The sequence below is a fragment of the Seriola lalandi genome, unplaced genomic scaffold (assembly GCF_002814215.2).
Source record: "Seriola lalandi dorsalis isolate HSWRI2012SDOR001 ecotype SW California unplaced genomic scaffold, Sedor1 jcf7180002049946, whole genome shotgun sequence".
In the NCBI taxonomy this organism is placed as follows: domain Eukaryota; kingdom Metazoa; phylum Chordata; class Actinopteri; order Carangiformes; family Carangidae; genus Seriola; species Seriola lalandi.
The window spans coordinates 68,151-93,127 of record NW_019520499.1 but is presented as its reverse complement, the minus strand read 5'-3'; the positions used below and the strand labels follow the sequence as shown (position 1 = coordinate 93,127).

Here is a 24,977-nt window from a genome sequence, read left to right as displayed (position 1 = left end):
TATTTTTTGATGTTATGAGTTTGGTATATTCATGATGAAATAAAACAGTTCATGATATCCTTCATAATTTCCTGTGGATACCCCATGAGCTGTGTCCTTAACAAAGACAGATAACATAGATCTCCATATAAACCACGTGGCCTCTTCAGGAGGCAAATCTTACTCATACTGATGCTGTGTTCATGACATATTGGAGTTATCATAATTGTAATTTTTTTTTCTATTTGTTTAATCATTAATAAAAACTAATAATTTAATAACTGCCTCACATCAGGTGTTATATTGTGAATGCGTAGTATTTTTTAACACATGTGGCATCATATCCAGTGATGAGGACCATAGAGACATGAATGTATATGTTTAGATGTAACCATATGAAGATTTCATACATTGTGTATATCAATATGTTATTGTATGTTTCTGTGTAGGACATGTACTGGCTGTGAAAACAAGTCTCTACTGAGACAATAAAGATTGTTCATCTTTACAGCATGCTACTGACAATAAGCCATTAATGTGCCATTTACATTCCACATAACAGCCTCTGCTGACTGTTATGTTCCAGCTTCACAGACAGTTATTTACTTACTTACTTTCTCACAATCAGATATTGTCAGATGGCAACAGGGAAACATAAACAGTGTGTTCTGGTATTTGGTTTACAAATATGCAAATACTTTATTGTCTGTTTACATGACTGAAAGATGCCAGAATACAAAACCTACATACATTATGACTAATATTTTTAATTTACTGTTAAAAAAAAAAAAAATTAGTAACCTTCCTAAAACTCTTTTAATAAAAGTCCTTATTTTATATTTTGGTCATAAAACATCTCCATGAGGGCTTTTGTTTGCAGCAACAGAAACGAGAGTAAATGTTTTTTGCTACATCTAGTGGTACAACATGTTAATATACAACTGATGCAACACAATGAGTTATCTTTTAATGAAAACACAGGCAGTGTGTGTGTGTATATATATATATATACACTGTGCAATGCACTGTGAACATATGAATATAATTTCGTTGTGATGACTCTGTTACGTTGCAGAGTGACAAACCTTTAGAAATGTTCATCTAAAAAAGCCAGTGTTTGTTGCTCCCTCTAGTGGTGTCCTGATGCTGCTTCTCTCTCTCTCTCTCTCTCTCTCTCTCTCTCTCTCTCTCTCTCTCTAACACACACACACACACACACACACACACACCTTTTTATACAGTAAAAAGAGTTCTGTCTTTAAAGTGCACTGACCAAGCAGCAGTGTCACTGTGTCACATCTTCTTCGGATCAGAAAGACTCAAACAACTTCATTCTTTCTTGGACAGAAAGGCCTTCTTTCAAACTCTGCAAGCAAAACACATTTAAAAAAAAAAGATGGGAGATAAAGGTAGGAGTGGTTAGTATGGCTGAAACACTTAACTGTGTGGTAAGGGTTTAAAAAGGCTTAACATGGTTTATATAAGGGAAACATTCTGCATTGATCAATAGACAGCAGCAACTTTTTACCTTTGATCTCACGCCTCTGATCTGACGCGTGAGGGAGGATTTCTCTGTTTTCTTCAGAAAAGCAGCACTACTCGTGTTTGTCATGGAGTCGCCTGAGAAGACAAAGCGTGTAGTAAAAACAGAGCGGGAGGGAATTAAAGGTGTAGTGCGACATTCTGGGAAAGATCCAGTTTTTATGCTAACCTATCCTTATCGGCTGCTGGCTGTGGCTTCTTGTTAACTGTACAGACAAGAAAGTGGTATCAATCCTTTCATCTAACTCTCAGTAAGAGAGCAAATTAGCTTATTTCCCAAAATATCAAATTATTCCCTGAAGGTGGATCTAAACATTCGTTTCATCATCACTCATGTGCTGAGAAAAGACGTCAGACAATAGGCAGCATTATTCCCCAAACAACTGAGAAAATTGTTAAACACGTAAATATGTGTGTGAGTAGAAATCTCAGCTAGTTATTACTTCATCTTATAATGTTCACAAAGTAAAAAGTGTCTCACTGAGGTTCTGTCCTGAAGCATCTCTGCCTGGAGACCAAGTGGCGGACTTGAAACCTTCACTGATTTTGTTGACATCATGATGGGATTCATCGTGGCTGTTCTTATAGAGGGTCTTCAGCTTGTTCTGGGCATATATTTTGTCCTGTTACACACATAGAAATAACATGTTTGGATTTGTAAGTTTACAATGGCATCCATTACATACAGTAAATTATATGATCATTTGTATAATTTTATGCCGCTGCCTTAGTCAAGTTAATTTCATCACATGGTTTTATGCTTTATTGCTTGTTCATATGCTTCAGTCTTCAGGTAAATATTAAATCAAAGGAGATGTTTGTTGATGATGACACATTTTTTCCTGTTTTGTTGTTGTTTTATTGATAATCGTCCACTTGTTTCTATAAAAGTGGATCATAATGCAGAAGATTTTCTACAATCAAACATCTGATTCATAATCCAGCAAGATCCCCAGAGGTTCAAAGAGATTTCTGTACCATTCGAGCAATCTTCAACTCCTCCCTGAGGGAACGAGCCTCCTGTCTGAGAAACTGCATTTCTGCCTCCCTCGCCCTCAGAATCACCTGTAGCAGGTACATCAATACAGTGTGAACACCACTTATCACTACTTTCTTATCAGAAATGTTTAGCAGAGAGACTTTAATGAGATGTGGGACAGAGACGAGAGTGTAACTCTCTGTTTTCCAGATACTTACTTCCATCTCATAGAAGTCATTTGTTTGTGCAGCCACATGTGACTGGTTCCCGTTTAGCGAGAAGTGTAGCTGAGACATTTCATCTGTCTCTCTCTTAAAGGATAACAGGAGATACATTTTACAAATGACTTTAGAAATAACACACGCACAGTGTTTATACTATCTAACTGTTAAGTCAGTCCAAATAAGGAATATTCAGCTACACTGTCTGAGAAACCTTTGTGAGGGGGAAAATGTTTAAACCTGCGTCTTTTTCAGCTCCTGGTTTTCTTTTTGGTACTGCATCAAAGATGTCCTTTCATCCTGCAGCTCCTGGCTCAGATGAGAGTTTTCCAGGCATTTCTGAGTGTGCTGAACCGACAGCACCTCCAGCTCCTTGTGCAATAACTGGATCTCCTTCCTGCAGTGGCAAAGCAGAAGCACAGGGGATATTGTACAGCGAGGTGAGCAACATTTTGTAAGAAACTGTACTAGGAAGAAGTGGTAAATATTTGGTTAAAATAGCAAGTAAAAAAACTTGGTTGCAATGCATGATGGAAATACTGTGAGTGTACACACACAACATCTACACTGAGTTACCAGTTTGTTATATAAAGTACATACACACAATCTAAAGAAATCAAAAACAACAGCCCGACAATAACTGCTGCAGTGATTCAGACATACGTAGCTCTTAAGCGTAAGGACAAAAGAAACAATAGTAAAGGATTAGTAGTTACTCACTCATACTCCATGTGCAGTTGTGTGATGTCAGCACCCTCCCTGATGTGCTGAGACTGTCTGCTTTTCTCCAGCTCCTGTCTGTGGGTTCTCCTCATTGCTACAATTGCTGTAAAAAAAAAATGAAACTCATTCAGAACTATAACCCATTGTTTGTCAATCAATTTAAAACAGTAGAAGCTTGTAGAAATGAAATGTCCCCATCACAGAAATAAAGATAATGAAATGTAGTTATTAATTGACTTAATGGCTCTACAGTGCAATTATTTTTGCAAAGTTTCTCGCTGAACAACTTTTACCTGCTACTGTGGCGGCCGTCTCTTTCTGCAGCAGCTGGTCTTTCTCCTTCAGAAGTGCGGCCACCTCCGTCTGATGCTGCTGCTGTAGATCTCCTATCAGCTTCCTGTGCATGTCCTCCATAGCACTGAAACCATGATCCTGTTTTGAAATTTAGAAAATGGTTCTTCATTAATGTATATCAAGTCAAATTTAATTTTATTTATATAGTCCAACCGGTACAGTATACAACAACCTCTGTCCTTAGAACCTCAAACTGGATAAGGACCCCCCAACCCCACCCCCCATGCCCAAAAAAAAAATTAATTAAATAAAATTTATTATACCTTTTGTATATCTTTATACACACACAAAAAATATGTTTATTAGTCAGTATTTTAATCAAAATACTATATTGAATAAATACACATGAATAAACTTAAATAGTTTTACAAATGTGCACCAACAAAGAAGAGCAAACTATACAATCACACTACTTAAAGCATCTGAAAAAAGAAATTGGAAATAGGAAAAAGGTCTTTGATACCTCGAATTTTTCACGATCGTTGTGGTAAGCCTCCCTCACTGCCGCTTCATCACCACTTCTCTCCACCACAGCCTGGTCTCGTGCGGTGGAGGACGTACTGTCAGTGGAAGCAGGTGCCTCTGTGCAGGTTTTGGTCTGTTTCTCTTTGGTGTAGTAACCATGCAAGTGTTTCATCTCCCCTTCATGGATCTGCTGTAGTTCTCTTATCTTCTCTTGAAACTTTGTCTCTAGTTTTTGCCTCCGTTCCTCATGATAATCCTCAATTTTCTGTATGTCTTCCAGGAGCCTCTGGTTCTCAGCGTCTGCAGATATTATCTTTTGCTCAGCACGCTCTAGTTCTTGTCTTAACACGCTGTTGTCCTCCTGAAGCTGACATAAGGTGTGATTAAAGACCTCCTGCTCATCCATTAAATTGATTTCTTGTTCTTTGCACAAAGCCTGTAGTTTGTTCTGTAACATCTCGCTTTGCTGCAACTCCTGCTCTAAATCCAAGTGCAACCTGTTTGACAAATAAATCAACTTTGCCTGCTCCTGCATCCACTTCATGTCTACTGCTGAATTATTTTCCCTGCTACAGTCCACACTGCACTCACTGACTGGTCCATCAGAGATCTCCTGGCAGAGCTGGTTTAAGAACTTGACCCTTCTTTGCAGCCGAGATATAAGTCTTTCTAACCATTCCGGTTCTTTCTCGGCCTCCATCTTGTTGTCATCAGTCTCGTCTTCTTCAACGGGTTTTGTGGCTTCATCTACACCTCTGCCCTCTGCCTTCACTTGCTCCTCATAAGGAGCCAACTCTGGGGGATTGATATCTGCCAGACCCTTCTTTTTCTGCTCCTCTTCATATTGCTGCTGAAATTTTAAGGCAGCGTAAATGAGCTCAGCTTCAGCGCAGACTCTACCGATGGCGCCTTCCAAAGGTGCATCACTGTCACATTCTGCTTTCCCACACAGAGTCCTTCTCTCTGTTTTTAAGGCTATTCTTTGGGAGATTATGCTTTTGTACCTGTGTGCAACATCCCCTTCATCTTCTCTTGGTACTAGGGAGAGTTGGCCAATGCCGCGTTGACTCTGAAGGACGGAGAGCATTTTTTCTACTACAAAAAGTTCCCTCATTAAACACATCCTTACACTTGCCATGTCATCCTCTGAGGGTAACGTATTAGTGAGTTTACTTTTAGCACAAACGCTGCTATCAGCTCCAGCTAATGGCTCGTCATTGAGGATTTTGTCCTCTCCTTTGCTGGCATTATGTGCTTCATGCTGTTGCTTCTCTGCACCTCTCTGTCCTTGCTGAAGACAGGCGGCAACGCTGGCAAGTTGCTTCTCAAAGTGTGCGATATTAATGGGAGTGGCTTGAAGCCTCTCCCTGCAGGCTTGTATGATGTTCAGAGCAACCTGGAACCTGCCAGCCAACATCCTGCAGCGGCTCTCTGTCTCCTGGGCGAAGCGCTGGCTCTGCTTGGCCTGACTGTGAAGCAGCAGACTGAGGTGCTGGGTGGTGGCTCGGCTCTGAGTCAGCTGGGAGCAAAGGTGGGGGTCCTGGCAGCTGATGTGGCTCTCGTGTTCCTCCAGTCTTTGCGTGATGTCTCTTAGCTTCTCCTCTGTCACGTAAAGCTTAGTCTCAAGTAACTGGATCACAGACATAAACCTTTCTGGATCGTCTCCCGCAGTGACAATGTACTGGTACGACAGGTCAATCGAGCGAGACCTGTTCCTTGCATGTTCATGAGGGTGGTTGCCATTTACCTCGACAGCATCTATGGTATTTGGGCTGTTGGACAACTGGCCACTGTCTCTTGCCTTTGAACTGCTGTCGTTTACGGTGAAAGGCTCAGTTGTCTGCTGTTGTCTGTCATTATGCTGAGCGGGCTCTGATGACTCAACCCTCAGCTGAGAAGAGGCACAGTTGCAAACTTTCAGCATTTCATTCAGCTTCACTTCCGTCTCCTCCAAGCTATTACCCAAGACCTCCATCTTCAACAAAACTTCACTCAGCTCTTGCTCCTTCCTGTCGAGGAGTCTCTCGTAGCCTTCTCGTATCTCCTGTGTTTCAGTCTCCTTTTGCTGCACCTTCCCCAAAGCCATCTGCAGTTCCTCACAAACGCTCTCGTATGAGTGCTCAAGATTGTAGTAGTGTGTCTCTTCTGTTTTCAAGCGGCTCTGCAGCCTGCTCACCTCGCTGTCCGCCTCCGATAACTGGTTCTGCAGCTCTTGACAGCGGCGGTCCAGCTGCTCTCTTTCTTCTTGAAGTTTCTCTACAGCAGATATTGTTCGTGCTAGCTCCTCTTGAAGCTGCTGTTGAGCCTCTTCAATTTCCCTGGACCAGGTCTGAGTCTTATTCAGGCTCTCTACCTGCTGCTCAGCCCTGTCCAGTCTCTCCTGAAGGTCTTGTGAGCGTTGCTCAGCCTGGGCCAGACTGGCAGCCAAGCTCCTCCGTTCTCTGTCCTGACTTGCTTGAAGGAGCAGGAGGTGTTTCTGCAGGCGAGCCTCTTTTTGGGCCTGTGCGTCCTCGTTTGCACAAAGTTGAGTTTTCACCTCGTGGAGATGTTTCTGCAAGCGATCGGCCTCCTGCTGGATACTGTGATAACTCTGCAACTCCTGCTGCAGCTGCGTCAAGCGGGACTCAGCCTCCTTCCTCTGCTCCTCACTGGTGCTGAGCTGAGACTTCAGGGAGGACACACAATGCTCCAACTCCATCTGCTGCTCATGAAACCGCCGTCGGTCTTGCTCCAGATGAGCTTGTGCGAGCGCTGTGGCATCGCCTGTGACCAGTAACTGAGCTTGCTGTGCTAAGAGATCTACTCTTCGTCGTAGTTCAGCTTCTCTGGCCTCCTCCTGACTCCTCCTCTGTGCCTCCAGCTCAATGCGGAGGTCATGGTTTATCTTCTGCAGTCGCTGTAAAGCCAAAGCTTGATCCGAAGAGTTTGAAAGACGATCCTTCTACAGGACAACAGTGAGCTTTAATTTAAATCTTTTAATTAGGACAAACTGGGAAATCATACTTTCATCACTACTAAAAATATTGAATATCCATATTTTAGAGCATCTTCTACCTGTGGACGAACCCTTTCTCCTGAATGACTCTCTCTCTCATGTTGTAGTTCATCCTGCAGATTCCTGTTTAGCTGCTGGAGTCGAGACAGTTCCTTCTGTGTTTGTTCCAGCTGTGGATAAATGGTAACAAACTGTCACTCCAAACATGCATTCACCTTTCATTTATTAAACCCCCAAATACATTTTTGGACTTCGGATTCTTACAGTTCTCTTGAGTTTCTTGTTATTTCCTGATTGTGACACACACACACACACACACACACACACACACACACACAAAGTCTTACCTCTTTGACAAGTTGTCCAGTTTGCTGCTCACACAACGGTGTTTCCTTGTCTTTCGTGCACTCACGGGTGTTTATTGATACTTGCTGCTCCTCACTCTGGGGTGTGGTTTTAAGTTCCTGACAATTCTGCTCGATTTCACTCCCCATGTTTGAATGTTCCTCACTTGACGGCACCGCTGTGGAGGTAGAGCTGTGACTTCCAGCTCCTTCAGCACACGATGATGCATTCATCACACCTGAGGCACAGAAGGCCATACGTAATGATAAATTTAGCGCAATTAAAACATGTATTGAAACAACATGTTGTTATGTATTTCTCCCCCTATGTCAAGAACCATTCAAAACAGTATTTTACATTCACAAATACATTGTGGATTTCAGTAGATAACTCACTTACATCCAGAACTCACTGACTGAATGTAATGCAATGTATAATAATAGTAATTTCAAAGTGAAATCATATTTCTGAATAATATATCAAAATATAGCTGGCGGCCCTAAACAGTAGGAATCTATATAAATTTTCCATTTGCACCTTTAAGAAAAAAATACTATTTCTTATTTCTTTCAATTCTCAATTCTGTTCAATAACTCACCAGTTTGTGTGGTTGCAACAAGAAGCGGACGCTGATGACAGGAAGCACTGTCGCCTTCCTCCACCTGGTGCAGAGGACTGATGGGAGACAGAGCAGAGTTTCCATCAGCAGATCTCTGCTCTTTTTCCATCTGCGGTCTCGACTCATGTTCTCTCTGCTGTTGATGTGAGTCCTCTGCCCTGTCACCGACCTCAGCCGACTCTGAATCTGCTGATTCCTTCTGCTGTGAAAGGGAGCTGTGTGGAATACAGAAGAGGGATAATTTGTAAAATACTTATTTACACTTCTAAGGAGTTTCGGTACATCATGATGTAAAAGCTCAACAAAATCAAGTCCTAAAGGCAGATCCCATCTACAAGTCTGATACCGATCATGGAGCACCTTTAGAAATAAAACTCTATCTACCTTCCGACATCAGGTGTAAGACTGGGTCTCACATTCTTCAACACTGCTTGGACCCAGTTGCGTTTCATCCCAGAGGTCATCGCACACAGTGTGTGCACACCATCTCTGGTCTGTGGAGAAGAAATATTGTTCAGTATTACACCTTACAATGAAAGATCTGTTGGCTTTGGTTATTGTAAGGGGGAATCAGATCAAATTTTGTGTCAAGAATTCCTTCAACTTTTTTCCCATCAAACACTGAGCAGGCAAAAGAAGACAATAACTGCCATGTGGAGATTTATGGATCATCATGTAATGTAACAGCAGTGAAGAACATGACATGAGCCATGATTGAGGATTTCAGCAAGTAAGAATCTTTGCCTTGAGATCAAATGAAATTCAGATAATTCAGATAACTAATTAACTAAACAAAGAAGCGTATGTATAGGGGTTTTTGCAAAGAACATTTAAGGTACCATTATAAATGAACTGTTACTACATGGAAGAGGACATTACTCCTTCAACATGGACAAGCCCATGAAGCAACAACATGCTTCCAGCAAAGCTACAGCAGGTCATGAAACACAGAGACTATATTTAAGACTTTACTACATTAAAGACCAAAGTAACACACACCAAAATCAACCTTGTCCATTTTGTTACAGCCTCAATGCAAAAAATAAAACCAGACCACAACTTATTTGCTACCACAAAGTTAATCCAGGTCCACAGTAGCCTCAAATGAAATGTCTCACCAAAAAGTCCATGCAGACTGCAGACATCCATGGTAGAAAACTTACACTGTGAGGATGCAGATGAACTTTCGCACCAACCAGCAGCTTCAACCAAAAGGGATGCTTGACTCTAATTGGTTAGACACTGCCACACACTATTTGGCCTACCCGCCTGTGTAGCAGCTAAATAACTTTATGTTATTGCTCTAAACATTTAATGAGCCATTAATATGTGGGTACATCGAATTTATGACTGCCTCTATCACGCGTAATTAAAAATCAGGGCAATTTCCTGTATGTTTTTGTGATTAATGATGCCTTGTCACACCTGCCACATATTAGAGACCGCAGCACCTGTGATGACATATAGCTATGTTGTCAGATTCATTAAACTGCTTTGTATGAGGCTCTTGTTTATTAGACTGTAAATTGCAGTGACTATTGAACTCACATGAATTTGAAAACCACAGTTCTTCTGAGCTGGGTACTCTGTGATGTCAAAACATGTGGACAAGTTTATCTCACCGTCCACATCAGCTGCCTGAAATCAGGGAACAAGACAGCTTAGGGCAAATGTCTGCATCATGAACCTGCATTCAGACATTCACTCGCAGTTAATGTTGAGCAGAGTGTCATATGTCTGTGGTGTCTGATGTCATGTTTGAAGTGCTCGTGATTTGTTGTTTAATCCTATTCAAGTTTGCGAGGATCAATTGCCACACTGACAGACATATGAGCTTCTTCACCAACTGTAAAGTATGTTTTTCTTTTTCTTTTGTTTTTCTTTTCACAAAACAAAACGCCAGCGCACCTCCTCAGCAATTGAATCTTTGTAGAACCTCAGGATTTGGTCGGTTAGGACAAACCAGTGTTTCTGCCACTATAGGAGACACATTCACAGTCAGAATAAAATAGGACAATGCACAGGATCATCTCGTGCATCCTGAAATCATTGCCACATCATTGCCTCCAAAAGTGACAGTGAAATGACCAGTTCACCTGCCCAGGTGCATCCTGCTGCATCAGCCATCCTTTGTTAAAGTTGGGTAGGTCAGGCTGAAGAAGAAGTAAAGCATCTTATTTGCCGAGAAATACTGTTTCTCATAATCTTGGTCAGTATTGAGCATAAAAAAGGCATGATCCACAAATTATATCAATTTCTATTTCTTATTAATGAACATCACCATTTTTTATTTTAATGTTTCAGAAATAAAACTAGTCAACATGGAGACATTTACTAAAACAGCAAATCTCCTTAAATGCAATAGAAATGAAAGAAATCACAAAGTGAGTATGAAAATATTTCACAATAAGACTCACATTGGCAGAGGCCTCAAAACCTTTGCATTCAAAGGATTTAAGCCCCTGGTACCGAGGGATAGACGAGCGAAAGGCATCAGGAACAGACCGTTTTAATTCCTAGCACAGAAAAGAGGGTAAAGCTGCAGCCGAGGTTTTTTTCTACTTGCACTTCATTAACCCTTTTTGATTATGTCTTTAGTCAAATATGCAAATTTCCAAGGTATGAAAAGGATGAAAAACATTAGAAACACAAAAACCATCCAACCCTGATCTCCAAGCACACTGACACAATGCATGCAGAAACAAAAGCACCACCGCCTCCACCTTCCTAATTTGAATGACAGCATTGTTGTTATTATTATTATTATTATTATTATTATTATTATTATTATTATTATTATTATTATTATTATTATCATTATTAATAATAATAATAATAATATTTTTTTTAACTTGTTTCTACAGATATGATAATATCGTTATCATGAATTCTTTTGGCCATGATAATCGTGTATTAAAATCTGATATTGTGACAGCCCTAGCTCTTCTCAATGACAGCATCAGCAGTGAAGGGTCAGAAACAGTTATATAAACTAAAACTAAAAGTACCTGTTCCTTTACTTTGTTGCCGTGATGAAGACATGCACTGGTGGAAACTAAAGAGGAGGAAGACTCCGGTGGCTCAGAGGAGCTGCTTGTTTTCATTTTGTCCACATCACCACCATGACACTGGTCTTTGTTATCCCTTAATGACAAAACAAATTTTTACTGACTGAACATTACTACCATCTATCATTCAGTATTTTCACCCAACAGCAATAAAATGAAAAGAAAAAAAGAACAAACCTGATTTGTTCCTCAGAGGACGACAGACATCTAGAATCCAGGACTTTCTTCTCTGAGGTTTGTCCTTTTTTAACTTGTGAGCTCGGAGCTGCCTGATCTGAATCTGTTTCAGAGACAGCAGCAAAGAAACAGCTGTATATGAAACAATTTGAGAAGCTTCTTTGGGGATCTTTATAACAATTTACTTACAATAATCTTTAGCATTATTTTTATTAACCAGCTTCTTTGTTGTGGTGAAAATTAAGAAAAAAGTCATCAAGTCATCTATATCATCATCTCATGATATAGATGAGCCACTATATTTAGATTTTTAGAAATATAGCTTATTGGATTCTTGACTGACATATAATTTAATTTGTACCAAAGAAATACAAAGAAATAATCATGAATGAAACATGAATAAATTTACCTTGTCCAACAGATCTTTGGTCAAGTCTGCTGAGAGAACGGCTGCTCCTGATGAACGGAGCAGCAGTGAAAGAGGAGGTGTTGAGGGACGAGAAACTCCGACTGCTGCAGAGGCGGAAAGCTGGTCTCCCTGGGTGAGATGTTTGTCTGGTACCCTGGTGGCCAAGGCTGCCTCGGTGGCTGAGGCTGCCTGTTTTCAAACTGCCACCAACTTTACTGCCACTAGCAGTCGAGTCACTTCCTCTGCTACTGAGGCTGTTGCTCCTACCACTGGGCTTAGGCACACTGCTGCCCGCCTGTTTACCACCAGTACATACAGGCACTGTGAGCGCTGCCAGGTCCTTTGGGGGAGAGAGAAAGAGAGCCACAGTAGAGGCTTAACACTGATCGTCTAGGGAAATAAATCACAAAAAGACAGTAGAAAGCTCTGTCTGTTTTTCAGTTATGGGGATGACAATATTTAGATGTCATACATCGCACCTCTTGCTCACCCCCATCCCTGCTCAGACTCTTTGACACATACAATCCAGTCACCACTGGAGAGGACCTTTTAATCCTCACAAGAGCTCTTAATTTGCTTAAGTACCATCTGACCAACACCGTGGTCATGGACACACACACACACACACACACACACACACACACACACGCACACACACACACACGCACACGCACACATTAAACTTAATCACACTTGAGCATTGGAGAGCAATCAGACATAGGAAGTCTATTCCAGTCTGCAACCTCACCAACTGCAGAGGTAATCAATCTGCGGCCGGACCACACGACAGAGAAATCAATTAGAAGAGGCTCGAAGAGTCCTGACTTAGCGACTTGTGCAGGTTTTTAACTGCACTAATTTGATCTTCAGCCATTAATGGCTACATAAATCAAACCAAATGCAAGCAAAAATATGCACCAACTCTGAGGAACTTGTGTCCACGTTAAGGGGATGTTGTAGGATACTATCCTTCAAACCTTTAAACGCATCAGCAAATATATTTACCAGACAGCTTCAAAACTAATCAAAAAAGGAGCAAATTGATTATTTTTCTGTTATTACAAAACCAGCAAAACATACAACCAGGTGACGTGTAAAATTCAGAACATTTGCTTTTTTCCACAAAATTAAACAACAACCTTCAAACTGCAAAATTACTCTATATCTGAGTTTATTTGTTATGGTATATGTGGATCCAGTGACTGATGAGCAGTCTGGATTTTAATTATTCTGGCATGGTGCGGCATTTTCACACATACCAACAACAGCAACACGTTTTACAATTTTGTTCAAATCTTCCAACACAGCTGAGCAACAGCAACGATCCTGGTTTACTTGGAAAAATGAATTTTTCTAAAAAATAAGTAGTAGCCATGTGTTGCCTCACTACCTTGACCTTTATCCATGTGAAATTAATGAATGAATTGAGATCAAATAATATACTTCACCACATGAATATAAATGTCTCATTTCAAGAACATTTTCAAGTCAATGCAATAAATCAGTCAGCTGTGTCTCTCTGAGAAGATTCATTTCCAGACTAAAAGTCATGAACATTACTAAATTACCTGAACACCATTTCTGAATGTCCAGATGAGTTTGGTACTTACCTTCCCCCCTTTCTTCTGTGCAGGTATGTTGGTCTTTGTGTTTACCAGGGTCTCATTCTGCCTGCTATTGATAAGATTAAAGCAGTTCTGCATAAATCATCCTGGCAGGCTTCACTTTCACTAAATTCAACAATATTATTATTATTATTTCCTTGTAAGGCAGCTTGTGAGCAGCTTGTGGATGTTAATGCAACTTAATGAGGTTAACGGAAATAGTATATAGTGAACAAACATGCGTGTCAATGATGAGTGTTGGTAATTTTTCTCATGAACACATTGTACTCTGCTGTATTCTTCCTTCTGTAATAGGCATTTACAGTTATTTAAGTGCACTACAACAGCATGCTTACTGTTTGATGCTGGGTGTTACAGAGAACAAGAGATTCACCCCAAGTGCTAGATTCAAGTTACTGATCATTTCTGTGCTCCTTATGCACATCTGAAAATATAACAAGTCCTCTCCCAAATTAGCCTACTGCACTGTTTTATAAAAAACAAAAAACAAAGCAAAAGCATTACTGGTGGTCAAATAACTGCTGTGACAAACTGTCTTCTTCTCTCATTTAGCTGGTTACGACTCTGGGAAAGGTCTGATTAATTCATTTTACACATAGTGAATTGGCACACAGAGTTAGCAGGATGGTGCCAGGAAATGCAAAATAATTTGGCATTATTATGAGAGTAATGAGAGTATAATAATAATATATATAATAATTCAAGTTTAATAATTCTTCCCTCTCTTTAACATCAAGAGTAAATAAGCAATCATCAAATTAGTTTTTGTCAATAAAGAAATTACTTTCTTTAATAAACCCAAGACATGTTATTCATCTACACAATTTATCAGCTGCCATCTGAGGATACTTTTTATAAAAAATCAAAAATCAAAAATCAAATTATAAGATCAGTAGCCACAGCAATGCATTTATCTCCTTGAGTTTTCTTTCTTTCTTAACTGGTCAACATCAGCAAACTGGCCTAGCAACACAAGTGGTGTCCAAAGAACTGTACTTTATTATGTCCTTTTCATTTACATCTATCTGTACATCAGCTAAAATGAATTAATTTTCTGGGACTTACCTTTGCTTCTTGGACATCATTCTCAGCAGCACAATGAGAATACACTGAATTAGAAGTGTGAATGTATGGCTGATATTATTATTGATCCGTCTGCAAGTGCACTCCCTCTTAGTCTCGCAAAAACCAGAGAGAACAAATCACAAACAGGTCTATACAACAGTGTCCCAAAGAAACACACACACACACACACACACACACACACACACACACGTAATCCCATACAGAGTTGACAAACTCCATTAGAGTTTTGTGGGATTAGGCCAACTGCTTAACAGGATTACTACACAGTAATTTTAGTGAACTTGATGTACCTGCCTTTAATGTCAAGGAACGCTCCAAATGACTATGAAGTTAATATCAAGACACAGTATGTATTTTACATAAGCAGAATCCAAGGTAGTAGCAGTAAACACATGAACTCACTCAAGTGTGGCCGAGAGGGATTGGACTGCTGACTGTGCATTTGCTCTGCGGAGGACACACAGCGACACAGCTGTCACCGTGGATCTGTGCGCTGCGACCTGATCTGACCCATCAGAATCTAATTCTTACATTCATCACCTGTCTGAAGAAGGGCACATTTTATAACCCAAGAACTACTCTACTATAATGTCTCTAACACCACATCATGCAATGAAAGCTAAAGTGCTTAAACTAATTAGTCATTTAATTGTGTGTGGCCTAAAATTGTAGACTGAGATGGTAGATGATTATAAAAATTAAGCAAAAATTAGTAAAATTGAAATTACTTTAAAAAATTTTATGGAAGACTGAATGTGAGACACTGATTTTGAGAGGAGTGAGAAATTGTTTCCTTTTTCATGTCAAGAGGTTAAAATTATATCATAACATTAATGCAATGCCATGAGGGAGCTCTAGGTAACTGAGCTGCTCAGATCATATTTGTGTGGTAATGTTATACTAATGTTGTCAGACATGCAATTTAAACACTGTATATATTTTGTTCATATTTTTTTCGAGTGTCAAAGTCCAGTGCTTATAAGTAATCAAGAGACCTATTTCAAAGCAGAAATTTTGACTCATCATAGGAGGAAAGCACACGTTAACGATGGCCCTCTTCTATTCAAGTGTCTCAGTAAACCATGACAGTGTGGCATATATACTTATACTACTGTACTATATATATATATATGTTAAATCATGGTGACATGGGACATTTTTCTGCATTGAATAGCCTACTTTTACAATACTTTTACTTAAGACAATTTTAATTCAGGCATTTTACTATAGAGAGTAGTTTTACCTACCTTGACCCGGTAAAGGACATAATAGTTATCTTAGTCTTTACATTAGGATAAATCTCACTGTGTGCTCTGTTTGCTTTTCTCCAGCAGCTCCAGCAGCTCCAGCGGTGATTGGCTGGACGACACGTGACCTCACAGCTGATTTCGTTGGCTGGAGTGTTTTGCTTTGACCGTTCATCATTTCATGTTAGCCATTTCTGGTTAGCAACGCTGGAGAGTAGCCTAGTAATCATCGTCAACTTCAGCGAGCTACCATGGCACAGGCAGCACAGCCAAATGCCTTCGATGCAAATAACTCTCAGATCCAAGTGGAGCACGATAAAAAGCGTCGACAATTTGTTATAAGACTGAATGGTAAGTTCAACATGTAAACATTAGCTTGCTAGCGAGCTAACGCTAGCTCAGAGGTTGGTGTAGCTTTCTTTGCTGCTAACATCGACGTCGTGCCTTTATTGATAACTCCAGCTGCCATTTCAGACACAAAGGCGTTATTCATTTCACATGGTCGAAGTGTCAACGTCTTTATTCAGATATTATTTCGTGTCAGGAACTGAACAGACGACAATGCTTGGTTAAAGCTGCTGACTTCCTTGACTTGTAACTCCACCAGCCTCTTTTTTGGCACGACGAAAACATTTTCTTCACTCCCTTCTTGAAAGCAAACATGCAGCCTTCAGTAGCATCCAGCCAAAAAACACAGTTTAATAAACATTTATAGATATCAACTATCCTTCCAAGTGAAGTTCCTTTGTAACAACTTAGTCCCTCACTACCAACCTTTATAAATTATGCTTAAAACCAACCAATGCACCAATCATTTCATATTCCTAGATCACTATTTTAAAAGTTATGGCAGGGTTTTGGCACTTATTCTGCCAAATGTTAAGACATTGAATCGTTCAGTGTATGACAAACTAAAACACAGGGTTATTGAAGTATGTTAATGTGTGTATATGTCCAGGTCCGTTTCATTTAACGTTTTATGAAAATTGTTTTAGATAATCTAGGACTTTAGATGATATTATACAATACAGCAGTGTCATATGTGTTTATAGCAAAAAAGTGGACGCCATTGTTGCCTGAATGAAGATCTTTATCAGTCTCTGTCTCTCTCCAACCAGCCTCATTATCGTTTTTCCACATGCGCTTGTCTGCTAGGCGATGTGTTATTGAGCAGCCATGTTGTAGTATTATATGTTATATGTATATGTTCTAAGATGATCAAAGACTTAGACAGGAGGCTCACACAAAGATATAAATGCCTACACTTTATAGTAGATATAGCATAAAACTTTGTAGCATTCATGCCGACTTAAGGTTTTTTCTGTTTTTGATTGGCATAGTGACAGATTTTTGTGAATCTGCTACATAAAATTAGCCCTTAAACATTCACATTTGCATTTGTAATATCAGTATCCCCTAACAAGGTCGGTTCAAATTGCTGTATGTAAACTGGAGGGAACTGGGTGGGGTAGAGACAAACTTAACACACAACCGAGAGTTATGACTTCTGTCTGCCCTTAGGATCACATGATCGTGCAGTTCTTCTCTATGAATATGTTGGAAAAAAGACGGTGGACTTGCAACACACTGAAGTTCCAGATGCTTACAGAGGGAGAGGAATTGCAAAGCACCTGGCCAAGGTAAAACTCATAAAAGACTGGTTATTTTTATCACTCAATTTTAGGAAAAGAGAGGGAGTTTCTCTTTCTTTTCTTGTTCATTTCTGAAAAAACAATTTGTAACATGCACAATTTAATATTTTGGAATGGAAAACCAGTATTTTGATTGTAGCTCAACTGATCACAGTTTCAAATAATTCACTGTGTGCACACAAACCCCAATTACTCTAATGATTAGCTGTAGGGCCAACTTGCTTGATTATGAAAGGTGAAAAAGTACCTTATTTTGATGACTTCTCTAGTCAACATTTGCTTCTGGGTATCATTCAAGGACACTTCACAGCTGAATTTTGAATGTGCAATACACAATGTACAAGTGCTCAAATATGAAAATCAATTACCAAAGTGTTCATATGACAAGTTGTCTGATGAAGTGCCTGTCAGAGCAATTTAAATATGATTTTATGCTTGTGTGATGGCAGGCAGCCATGGATTTTGTGGTAGAAGAGGATCTGAAAGCCCACTTGACCTGCTGGTACATTCAAAAATACGTCAAAGAGAATCCTCAACCTCAGTACTTTGAACATATTTATCAATGACCGCACATGGCTCCGACAGAGAGGAGGAGAGAGAGAGACTCCCTGGAGATAAATACTGTGGCAGCAGCAGCATGCTTTGGAGTCACAGGCTGATATACAATAAAGGACCTTCCAGGCATTGTTACACATGACACTGAGTGAATCCAGAGACAACTGATCTCATGGCTAAGACGACCGTGAGCTGAACTGACAGGTCAGTTATGTCCATAACACAGGGATGCACGCTCTGGTGGTCACGCTGGTCACGACTTGTATACATGAGCTAACCAACGAACCAAAACTGAAGCCTGTTACCTCAGACAGAAACCTCCAAGTTGTATACCCATCACTGACTGTAGGCAAGCATTAGGTATGTACTGAGAACATGTGTGAGTCGAATCCTATGTTGCAAATTTTTTGTCCTCCTTTGGACTCGGGTTGTGAACAGCACTACAAGATAACCAACCAGCTGTCTTTCTCTGTGATGGTTTGTATGGAAGCAATGGTGACAACTTTTATATTTCACCCCCTTTTGATATTCTTTGAGTTGGTTATTTTTTTCAATTTACTTTCCACTCTTAGAAATTGTTTTTTCGAAATGTTAGTATACTAGGCTTTGAATGCTACATGCATCTTTGAAACATCAAACTAATTACATGTTTTTTCCAGATAATTGCAAAGAGGTATAGGCATAAATGGGTAATGGATAGATTTTAAAAATATATAATCTGTATTTTGAAGACATTTACTTTCCCAAATTCTCAATTTGGTACCACTGTTACTCTGTCCACTTCCTCCCAGTATCAGAAACTTACTGTCCATTGATAAGTCAGAGGTGCAGGGATTTGTAAACCAAAGAACACAAACTGAGTTACTCAGTGAGTAATGTCTAACTCTGGCGGCACTGCAATTTTCTCCATTGTACGTGTTAATTGTTACAAACACATGATAAATTGGGTGTGAAGCTTGTCACTGTGCGGCACACATCAGCGTGGATATGGATAAATATTTCTGCTGAAACCAGCCTTTTAAAAACAGCACTGCTATATTCAGGGCATTTTACCTTCTATGGTGTGAAACCATCCTTTGATCTGTCCTTCAGGAAAATGACGCTGGATGGCTGAAGCTTAGTTTTTTCTTGTCATTTGATTCCCTTTTTCTACTCTTACCCACAAGACTTCTTTAGCCAGCTGATGTCAACATGGTAAAGGTCAACATTGGAGAAACATTTTACTTTACTTTGGCTCTTCAGGAGCTATTGCTGATGACAATCGAAAGTGTTGAGGAGAAAAATACCTCAGGTTCCTCTACACACAATGGCAGGACAGACCAACATGCAAGGCAGACTATCTGCTCTAAGAATCACTGACAGGAAATTGCAGGAAACCTCTTTCCCTTTCTTTAGGTGGCTTACACCTATTGATAAGCCAAGGTAGTCAAGGTATTATATCATTTTTTGTGTTTTTGTTTATATTTGTGTGTTTTATGGAGAGGAAATAAATGCCTGATTTAACATGGGAGCAGGTGGTTCTACCAAATGCGTGAAAATGTACCAATACTTGTTATATTGTTTTTGTGCTTGAGACTTTTATTTTCATTCTTATTGTCGGTAAATAAATAAATCCATTACTCATGACATTATTGTTCCAGCCACTTGGTGGAGGGTTTGAAAATGTCTTGGCGCCACCTGGTGGCAGTGTCAAGAATAGCATGAGCTGACGTTGCAATTCAATGGACTTGGTAAGCAGAAAAGTTAGCAGTATTTAGAATTTAGAATGATCTCTACCCATGCTTGACATTTAATAATTTGACATTGTGGGCAGAGGCATCAGTAAAAAAAAAAAAAAAAAAAGCACTGAGGCTATGAGAGGACTGTCTGTGTCACATGGTGTGCTGTTAACAATGCGGCAACACTCCACAGATGGGTGGTATGAAAGCTAATCTTCTGTTGAAGAGAGCAGCAGTTCATCTACAAACCCAGCTGAGACACTTAAAGTCTTGGGGACTTGAATCACCAGCGGAACATGTCATGTACATAGAAGACTATCTCCACTAAAATGTCTTAATGGCTGTATGGAGATGGCACTGAAAAACATCAACATTTAGACCGACGGGTCTTGAAATTAAATCAACAGAAAATGTAATCGACCAGTTAATTGTAATAAAATATGAAGAATCAAAAATAATTCAGAGGGAGTCAGGGAGGGAGGGTCAAGCTGCAGTGGAGATACATAGATTCGTGACCTCACTAGTAAAATCCTGGCTCCATTCTGGATCTACGACTACTTTCATCATGCTTGGTATTTGATTGATTTGTTTAATTAATATTTCAGCGATTCACATAAATGAAGTTATTCTTAACGGGATGTTAAAATATTTGATGTCCTCGAGGGGCTACGGCAGGTCCAGAAACCAGGTTTTAACATCATTCAAAAATCATCAAGTTTTAAAGATATTTTTTATTGATTAGATTTGTACTAATATACGTCACGAGCATCCCATTAAGCTGTTCACAATTGTTGCCGCTGGCGCAGCGTTTGGTTTAAGCTTATCTCAGATTCCAGAACGTAGCCATTAGTGTAGTTTCATCCAGCCCGCTTCAGGTTACAGCACGCGGACAGGCAGTTCATACTAGCGCAGGGGGACACAGACAGAGCAAGTGAGCACACAATATGGGTAAGTACCCAGAAATCTACAAAATACAAATACTAGACATTATATTATACTGTATACAGTATGTTGCAACCGACTTAATTGTGAACGCGATTAACGATTTAAATATATAAATGGTTCCTGTAATTATTTGGTGTTCAGTTACTAGATTAATTATTATGCTCTAAACAAACATACCTCCGTTCGTTTGCGTTAGATTTATAAGGAATATGGTCTGACCTCTCAAACTTCTGTGTGCTATAATAAAATACGTAAAGGCAGGTACTCTGTCTTTATAGCATCATGGGAACAGTAGTCCACATTCGTGTCCAAGTGATGCGTCGACTGCACTGATACAATACATTACCCAGAAGGCTGGGTGCCGTCATACGTCAACTGCAATCACGGTTGTATCTCGAACATGGCGTCGCTGGGAAGGAGGCGCGGTGTCCCAGTGAGCAGGGAGAGGTCAGTTACTCCACATCTTGGGCATTAAATGAAAATGTTTTAGAATGATACGTCGTTATGTCGATTTCGTCATTTGCCAGACCCCAAACGTGAATATCGTTTGGAATTTAAGGTTAAATTCCAACACGACAAGGAGGAATTTTATCCCATGGTTGGCTAACGTTAGCGGGCTAACGTCTGTAGCTAGCTAACGTTAGCAAGGAAACAAACTAGTAGCTCATGTGATGTTTTGGTTTTTTCACACCAACCGATTAACTGCAAGGAAAGTTGAGTTTAACCGCGCGTTGGTGCGGTCGCTGTTATGATGTTCCTCAGCTCACATGCTGGACAATCCAGGCTGAGCTAGCAGTGTTGTCAGCTGTGTTTGTCGACCTGTGCTGAAAGTAAATCGTCCCTTAACTTAGCTGGCCAGTCCTCCAACTTTCTACCATGCAACGAGTCAGCTAATGTTATCTAACCTGCCCTTAGCTACATTACGTTCCTTGCTCGTTGATCCTAACATGATTTTCGCTAGTTTTCAATATAATTTTAAATTCTTTACCCCCTTAGCCGACGTCCCGCTGTTTTGAAGCCAAATAAGCCTGTTATCTATCTAGCCGTTAGGGCTTGCTTGTCATCTTGTCAACATGTACTGGAAGGCCTGAGACTGTCCCTACACACGTCTTAGTTATATTTAATCACAATTTACTAACAAGCGGGAAATATCAATTTACATAGGCTTTAGGACCAAAAATGTTAGTCTATAAATCATGTCAATCATGATCGACAGAAATAGTAAATGGTTTTTAAAAATATCAAAGTTGTGTCGGTTACTGATTCAAACTGCAGTATGTTGTAGACACAGCCACAAAAACTGACTTTAGTAATTTTGTCATTTCATAGTTAGACTGATTAAAGAAAAAAAAAAGTAATTGCATTTGAAAAAAATTGAATTATTTGAAGTGAAGTGAGTGTCATAATGTTGTAAAAGTGTGTTCACATTCCACACCATGTCTCATGCCATGCTCTGGAGGTCATACATATATATAGAAACTATCAAAGTATCATTTTAACTAGACACTGAAAAGATAAAGTTATCGATCATGGAAATTGTTTTTCATTTAATAATAATGTAGTTAGTATACCGATGTACTGATTCATAGCAACAAATTAACTGTTTAATTAAATCCTGCACTATATGGCATGTCATTTTTTTCTTTACTTCAACTAAAAGTATCATTTATTCATGCATATAACAGATTACGTGTTAGTTACAGTAGTAATACTTGCGACTCTTGTGATATAGTAAGTCCTGAGGAAATTCAGTTGAGAAACAAAAAAAATAGCAGTAAATGTTTGTCTTGGCTAAAATTCATGTGTCCACAAAAATGGGATGGTTGGTGTAGAAATGTAGGAAAATCAAACTCACTCTTCTCCCTGTCCTTTCTCTCACTGTTCCCTGCCTGTTTTTCTGTTTCTGCACAGGGGAGTGATGGCGGCGACAGACTGCTACATTGTGCATGAGATCTACAATGGGGAGAATGCGCAGGACCAGTTTGAGTATGAGCTGGAGCAGGCACTGGAGGCCCAGTATAAATACATTGTTATTGAGCCCACACGCATCGGAGATGAGACAGCCCGTTGGATTACAGTGGGCAACTGCCTGCACAAGACGGCCGTGTTGTCAGGCACTGCTTGCCTCTTGACGCCACTTTCACTACCTGCTGAATACTCGCGCTATGTGGCGTTGCCCGCTGGCGCCCTCAGTGTGGCCTGTGCTGCCCTCTACGGGATTTCATGGCAGTTTGACCCCTGCTGCAAGTACCAGGTGGAATATGACAGCCAAAAACTCTCGCGGCTGCCCCTGCATACACTCACCTCCTCAACGCCCGTGGTATTGGTACGCAGGGATGACATCCACAGAAAGAGACTCCATAATACGATAGCACTGGCTGCCCTGGCGTATTGCGCCAAGAAGATCTACGAACTCTATGCTGTATGAGTGCACTCTGAAGATGGTATAAGAACCAACAGAAAAAGGAAAAAAACAAACAAAAAAAACAGAACCTATCCACCCCAGATGTAAGAAAAGTGGAAGTCAGATCAGGCCCAGCAGTTAGCTCCACACATGTGGTGGGTGCTTCCATTTTGAACTTTGATCAGAGGGATATAGTAAAAACTAGAAGGAATTGTTTATCCCTTACATTTCCTTTACTTCTATGTGACAACAACAGCACATTTATCTCTGTAGTACCCTTGCGCCTCTTCCCTGTGCCCTCCACCTGCATCCTTGACACACAACAAGCTAGCGCACAAGGGTATGGCAGCAGTTCCTCTGGACTGAATCGTATTGCAGTTGAAACGAACAGACATGTTTTGAGTATCAAGCTCTTTCCCCTTTCCCTCGTAGTTTTACTGTACCCCTTTCTTGCTGATCAGTACATCACCCGTTCATTAAACATTAGGATATTTCAAACTCACTTTTCTGTATTTTATTTTACTTTTTTCATTAAATGGATTCTACATGATGTCCAGAAAGGAGCAAATAGCTGCAACTTTTTTGAGATTGTGTCTTGTTCATGTAGATTTTCTTGTTTGAAAGAGTGCAAGTAAGATCTTGTGTGATAATGATGTGGCTCAGTGTCATCGCTTGAGAAAAAATACTAACTTTTGAAAAGTCACATTTCACATACGCTTCTAATAATGTATATTAGATTAACAACAAGCTAAACTCTCTTAATAGAAGATTAAAAATAGAAACTAGTTGAACAAGAATTTTACAGCTGATTTCTAAATTCACACTTTCTTGGTTCTGTTTATTCAATGGTGCTTGTCATGTGTTGCTGTCTATATCAGCAGTTTTAAAATTTTGGTTCCCAGGAAGAGGAAATGCTAATTATGAGATGAACAAAAATAAGTATGGATGAAGTGAAGGATGAACTGTGATATAATGAGAGACCTGCAACTATTGAACAATAAAGTGGAATTTAAATGTGATTAAGTTGAATACCCAGAGTGACAGTTAAGTGACAGGGTTAGCACAATAAGGGTAGTTGACTTTCCACAAACATGTATTTTTTTGATTGTAGATTGAGTAAATTGAAACCTTTTTATTGTACATTTGGTCATGAAAAGTTTCCTTGAGAATTTCATGGAAATCCCTTAAGAGGTCCAGCAAACAATGTATCAGAAATGCACTGTAACATTCAAAGGTTTCAGTAACTAGTGTGTTCACATATATGCCATCAGACAGCTGCAACTGGTAGCAGTCTAACACAAAAAAGTCGTAAAAGGCTTGCCTTCACTTTGTCACAGTAGTTTATCAATTCCTAACGTGAACAGGGAAACAACACGTTTTACACTGGTTTAAAAGCATTATAGTAGCGTTGCAAAGAGTTCAGTTGTTAATGACAATGTTCAACTCTTTACACTGATAAATGTCATCCTGTTGTCCTATAATTTACAAGGTGCTTTTGTTTGTTTTTTGTTTTTTTGTACCTCAGTGGTGCTTACATAGGTTTAAATGTACAGTTTCTTAATAACTGTGTACAGTATATGAAAGCAGCACCTCAGACGACTGAGACCCTGCTGTTGGCTTTAACCTGGAGGGGATTCAGTTTGCAAACCTTGCTGTGCTCTTTGTTCACATTGACTTAACAAGCTTGGCCTTGGTTCTGCTTTGCTCTGTGTTGGACCTGGAGAACCATGGGCACAGTGTTTTGAGCCCTAGCTCCCTCATTTTGAAATTGAATAAAATAAAATGCATATATGAATACAGAGCATGTCAAAACTCCCAGTGCTATTGCCTCTCACACTGTACACATGCTTTAAGGGATGAGCAGTACTG

At 39.8% G+C, this 24,977-nt stretch overlaps 3 protein-coding genes across 4 annotated transcripts; 2 read left to right on the top strand and 1 right to left on the bottom strand.

Annotated features, from left to right (window-relative positions):
- Positions 1-653: 653 nt before the first annotated feature.
- Positions 654-8,716, bottom strand: LOC111649088 (uncharacterized). Its single transcript, XM_023398835.2, has 13 exons — positions 8,607-8,716; positions 8,202-8,437; positions 7,606-7,841; positions 7,318-7,428; positions 4,262-7,204; positions 3,738-3,876; positions 3,442-3,547; positions 2,962-3,118; positions 2,719-2,811; positions 2,500-2,586; positions 2,003-2,144; positions 1,508-1,599; positions 654-1,345 (listed from the first exon to the last, which is right to left on the bottom strand). Exons 1-13 carry the CDS (start codon positions 8,684-8,686, stop codon positions 1,289-1,291), a joined length of 4,479 nt encoding a protein of 1,492 aa, XP_023254603.2. The 5' UTR covers positions 8,687-8,716; the 3' UTR covers positions 654-1,288.
- A 7,279-nt stretch (positions 8,717-15,995) lies between these two features.
- On the top strand, positions 15,996-19,667 carry natd1 (protein NATD1). The gene is made up of 3 exons (XM_023398834.2): positions 15,996-16,185; positions 17,356-17,474; positions 17,936-19,667. Exons 1-3 carry the CDS (start codon positions 16,086-16,088, stop codon positions 18,050-18,052), a joined length of 336 nt encoding a protein of 111 aa, XP_023254602.1. The 5' UTR covers positions 15,996-16,085; the 3' UTR covers positions 18,053-19,667.
- Positions 19,668-20,600: 933 nt separating this feature from the next.
- Positions 20,601-24,907, top strand: tmem11 (transmembrane protein 11). 2 transcript variants are annotated; one of them, XM_023398833.2, is made up of 2 exons: positions 20,601-20,707; positions 22,616-24,907. In XM_023398833.2, the coding sequence occupies exon 2, from the start codon at positions 22,623-22,625 to the stop codon at positions 23,130-23,132; it is 510 nt and encodes a 169-aa protein (XP_023254601.1). In that variant the 5' UTR covers positions 20,601-20,707; positions 22,616-22,622; the 3' UTR covers positions 23,133-24,907. The 2 variants fall into 2 exon arrangements, with proteins under 2 accessions (XP_023254601.1, XP_023254600.1); XM_023398832.2 differs by lacking the exon at positions 20,601-20,707 and adding an exon at positions 21,046-21,151.
- The last annotated feature ends 70 nt before the right edge of the window (positions 24,908-24,977 follow it).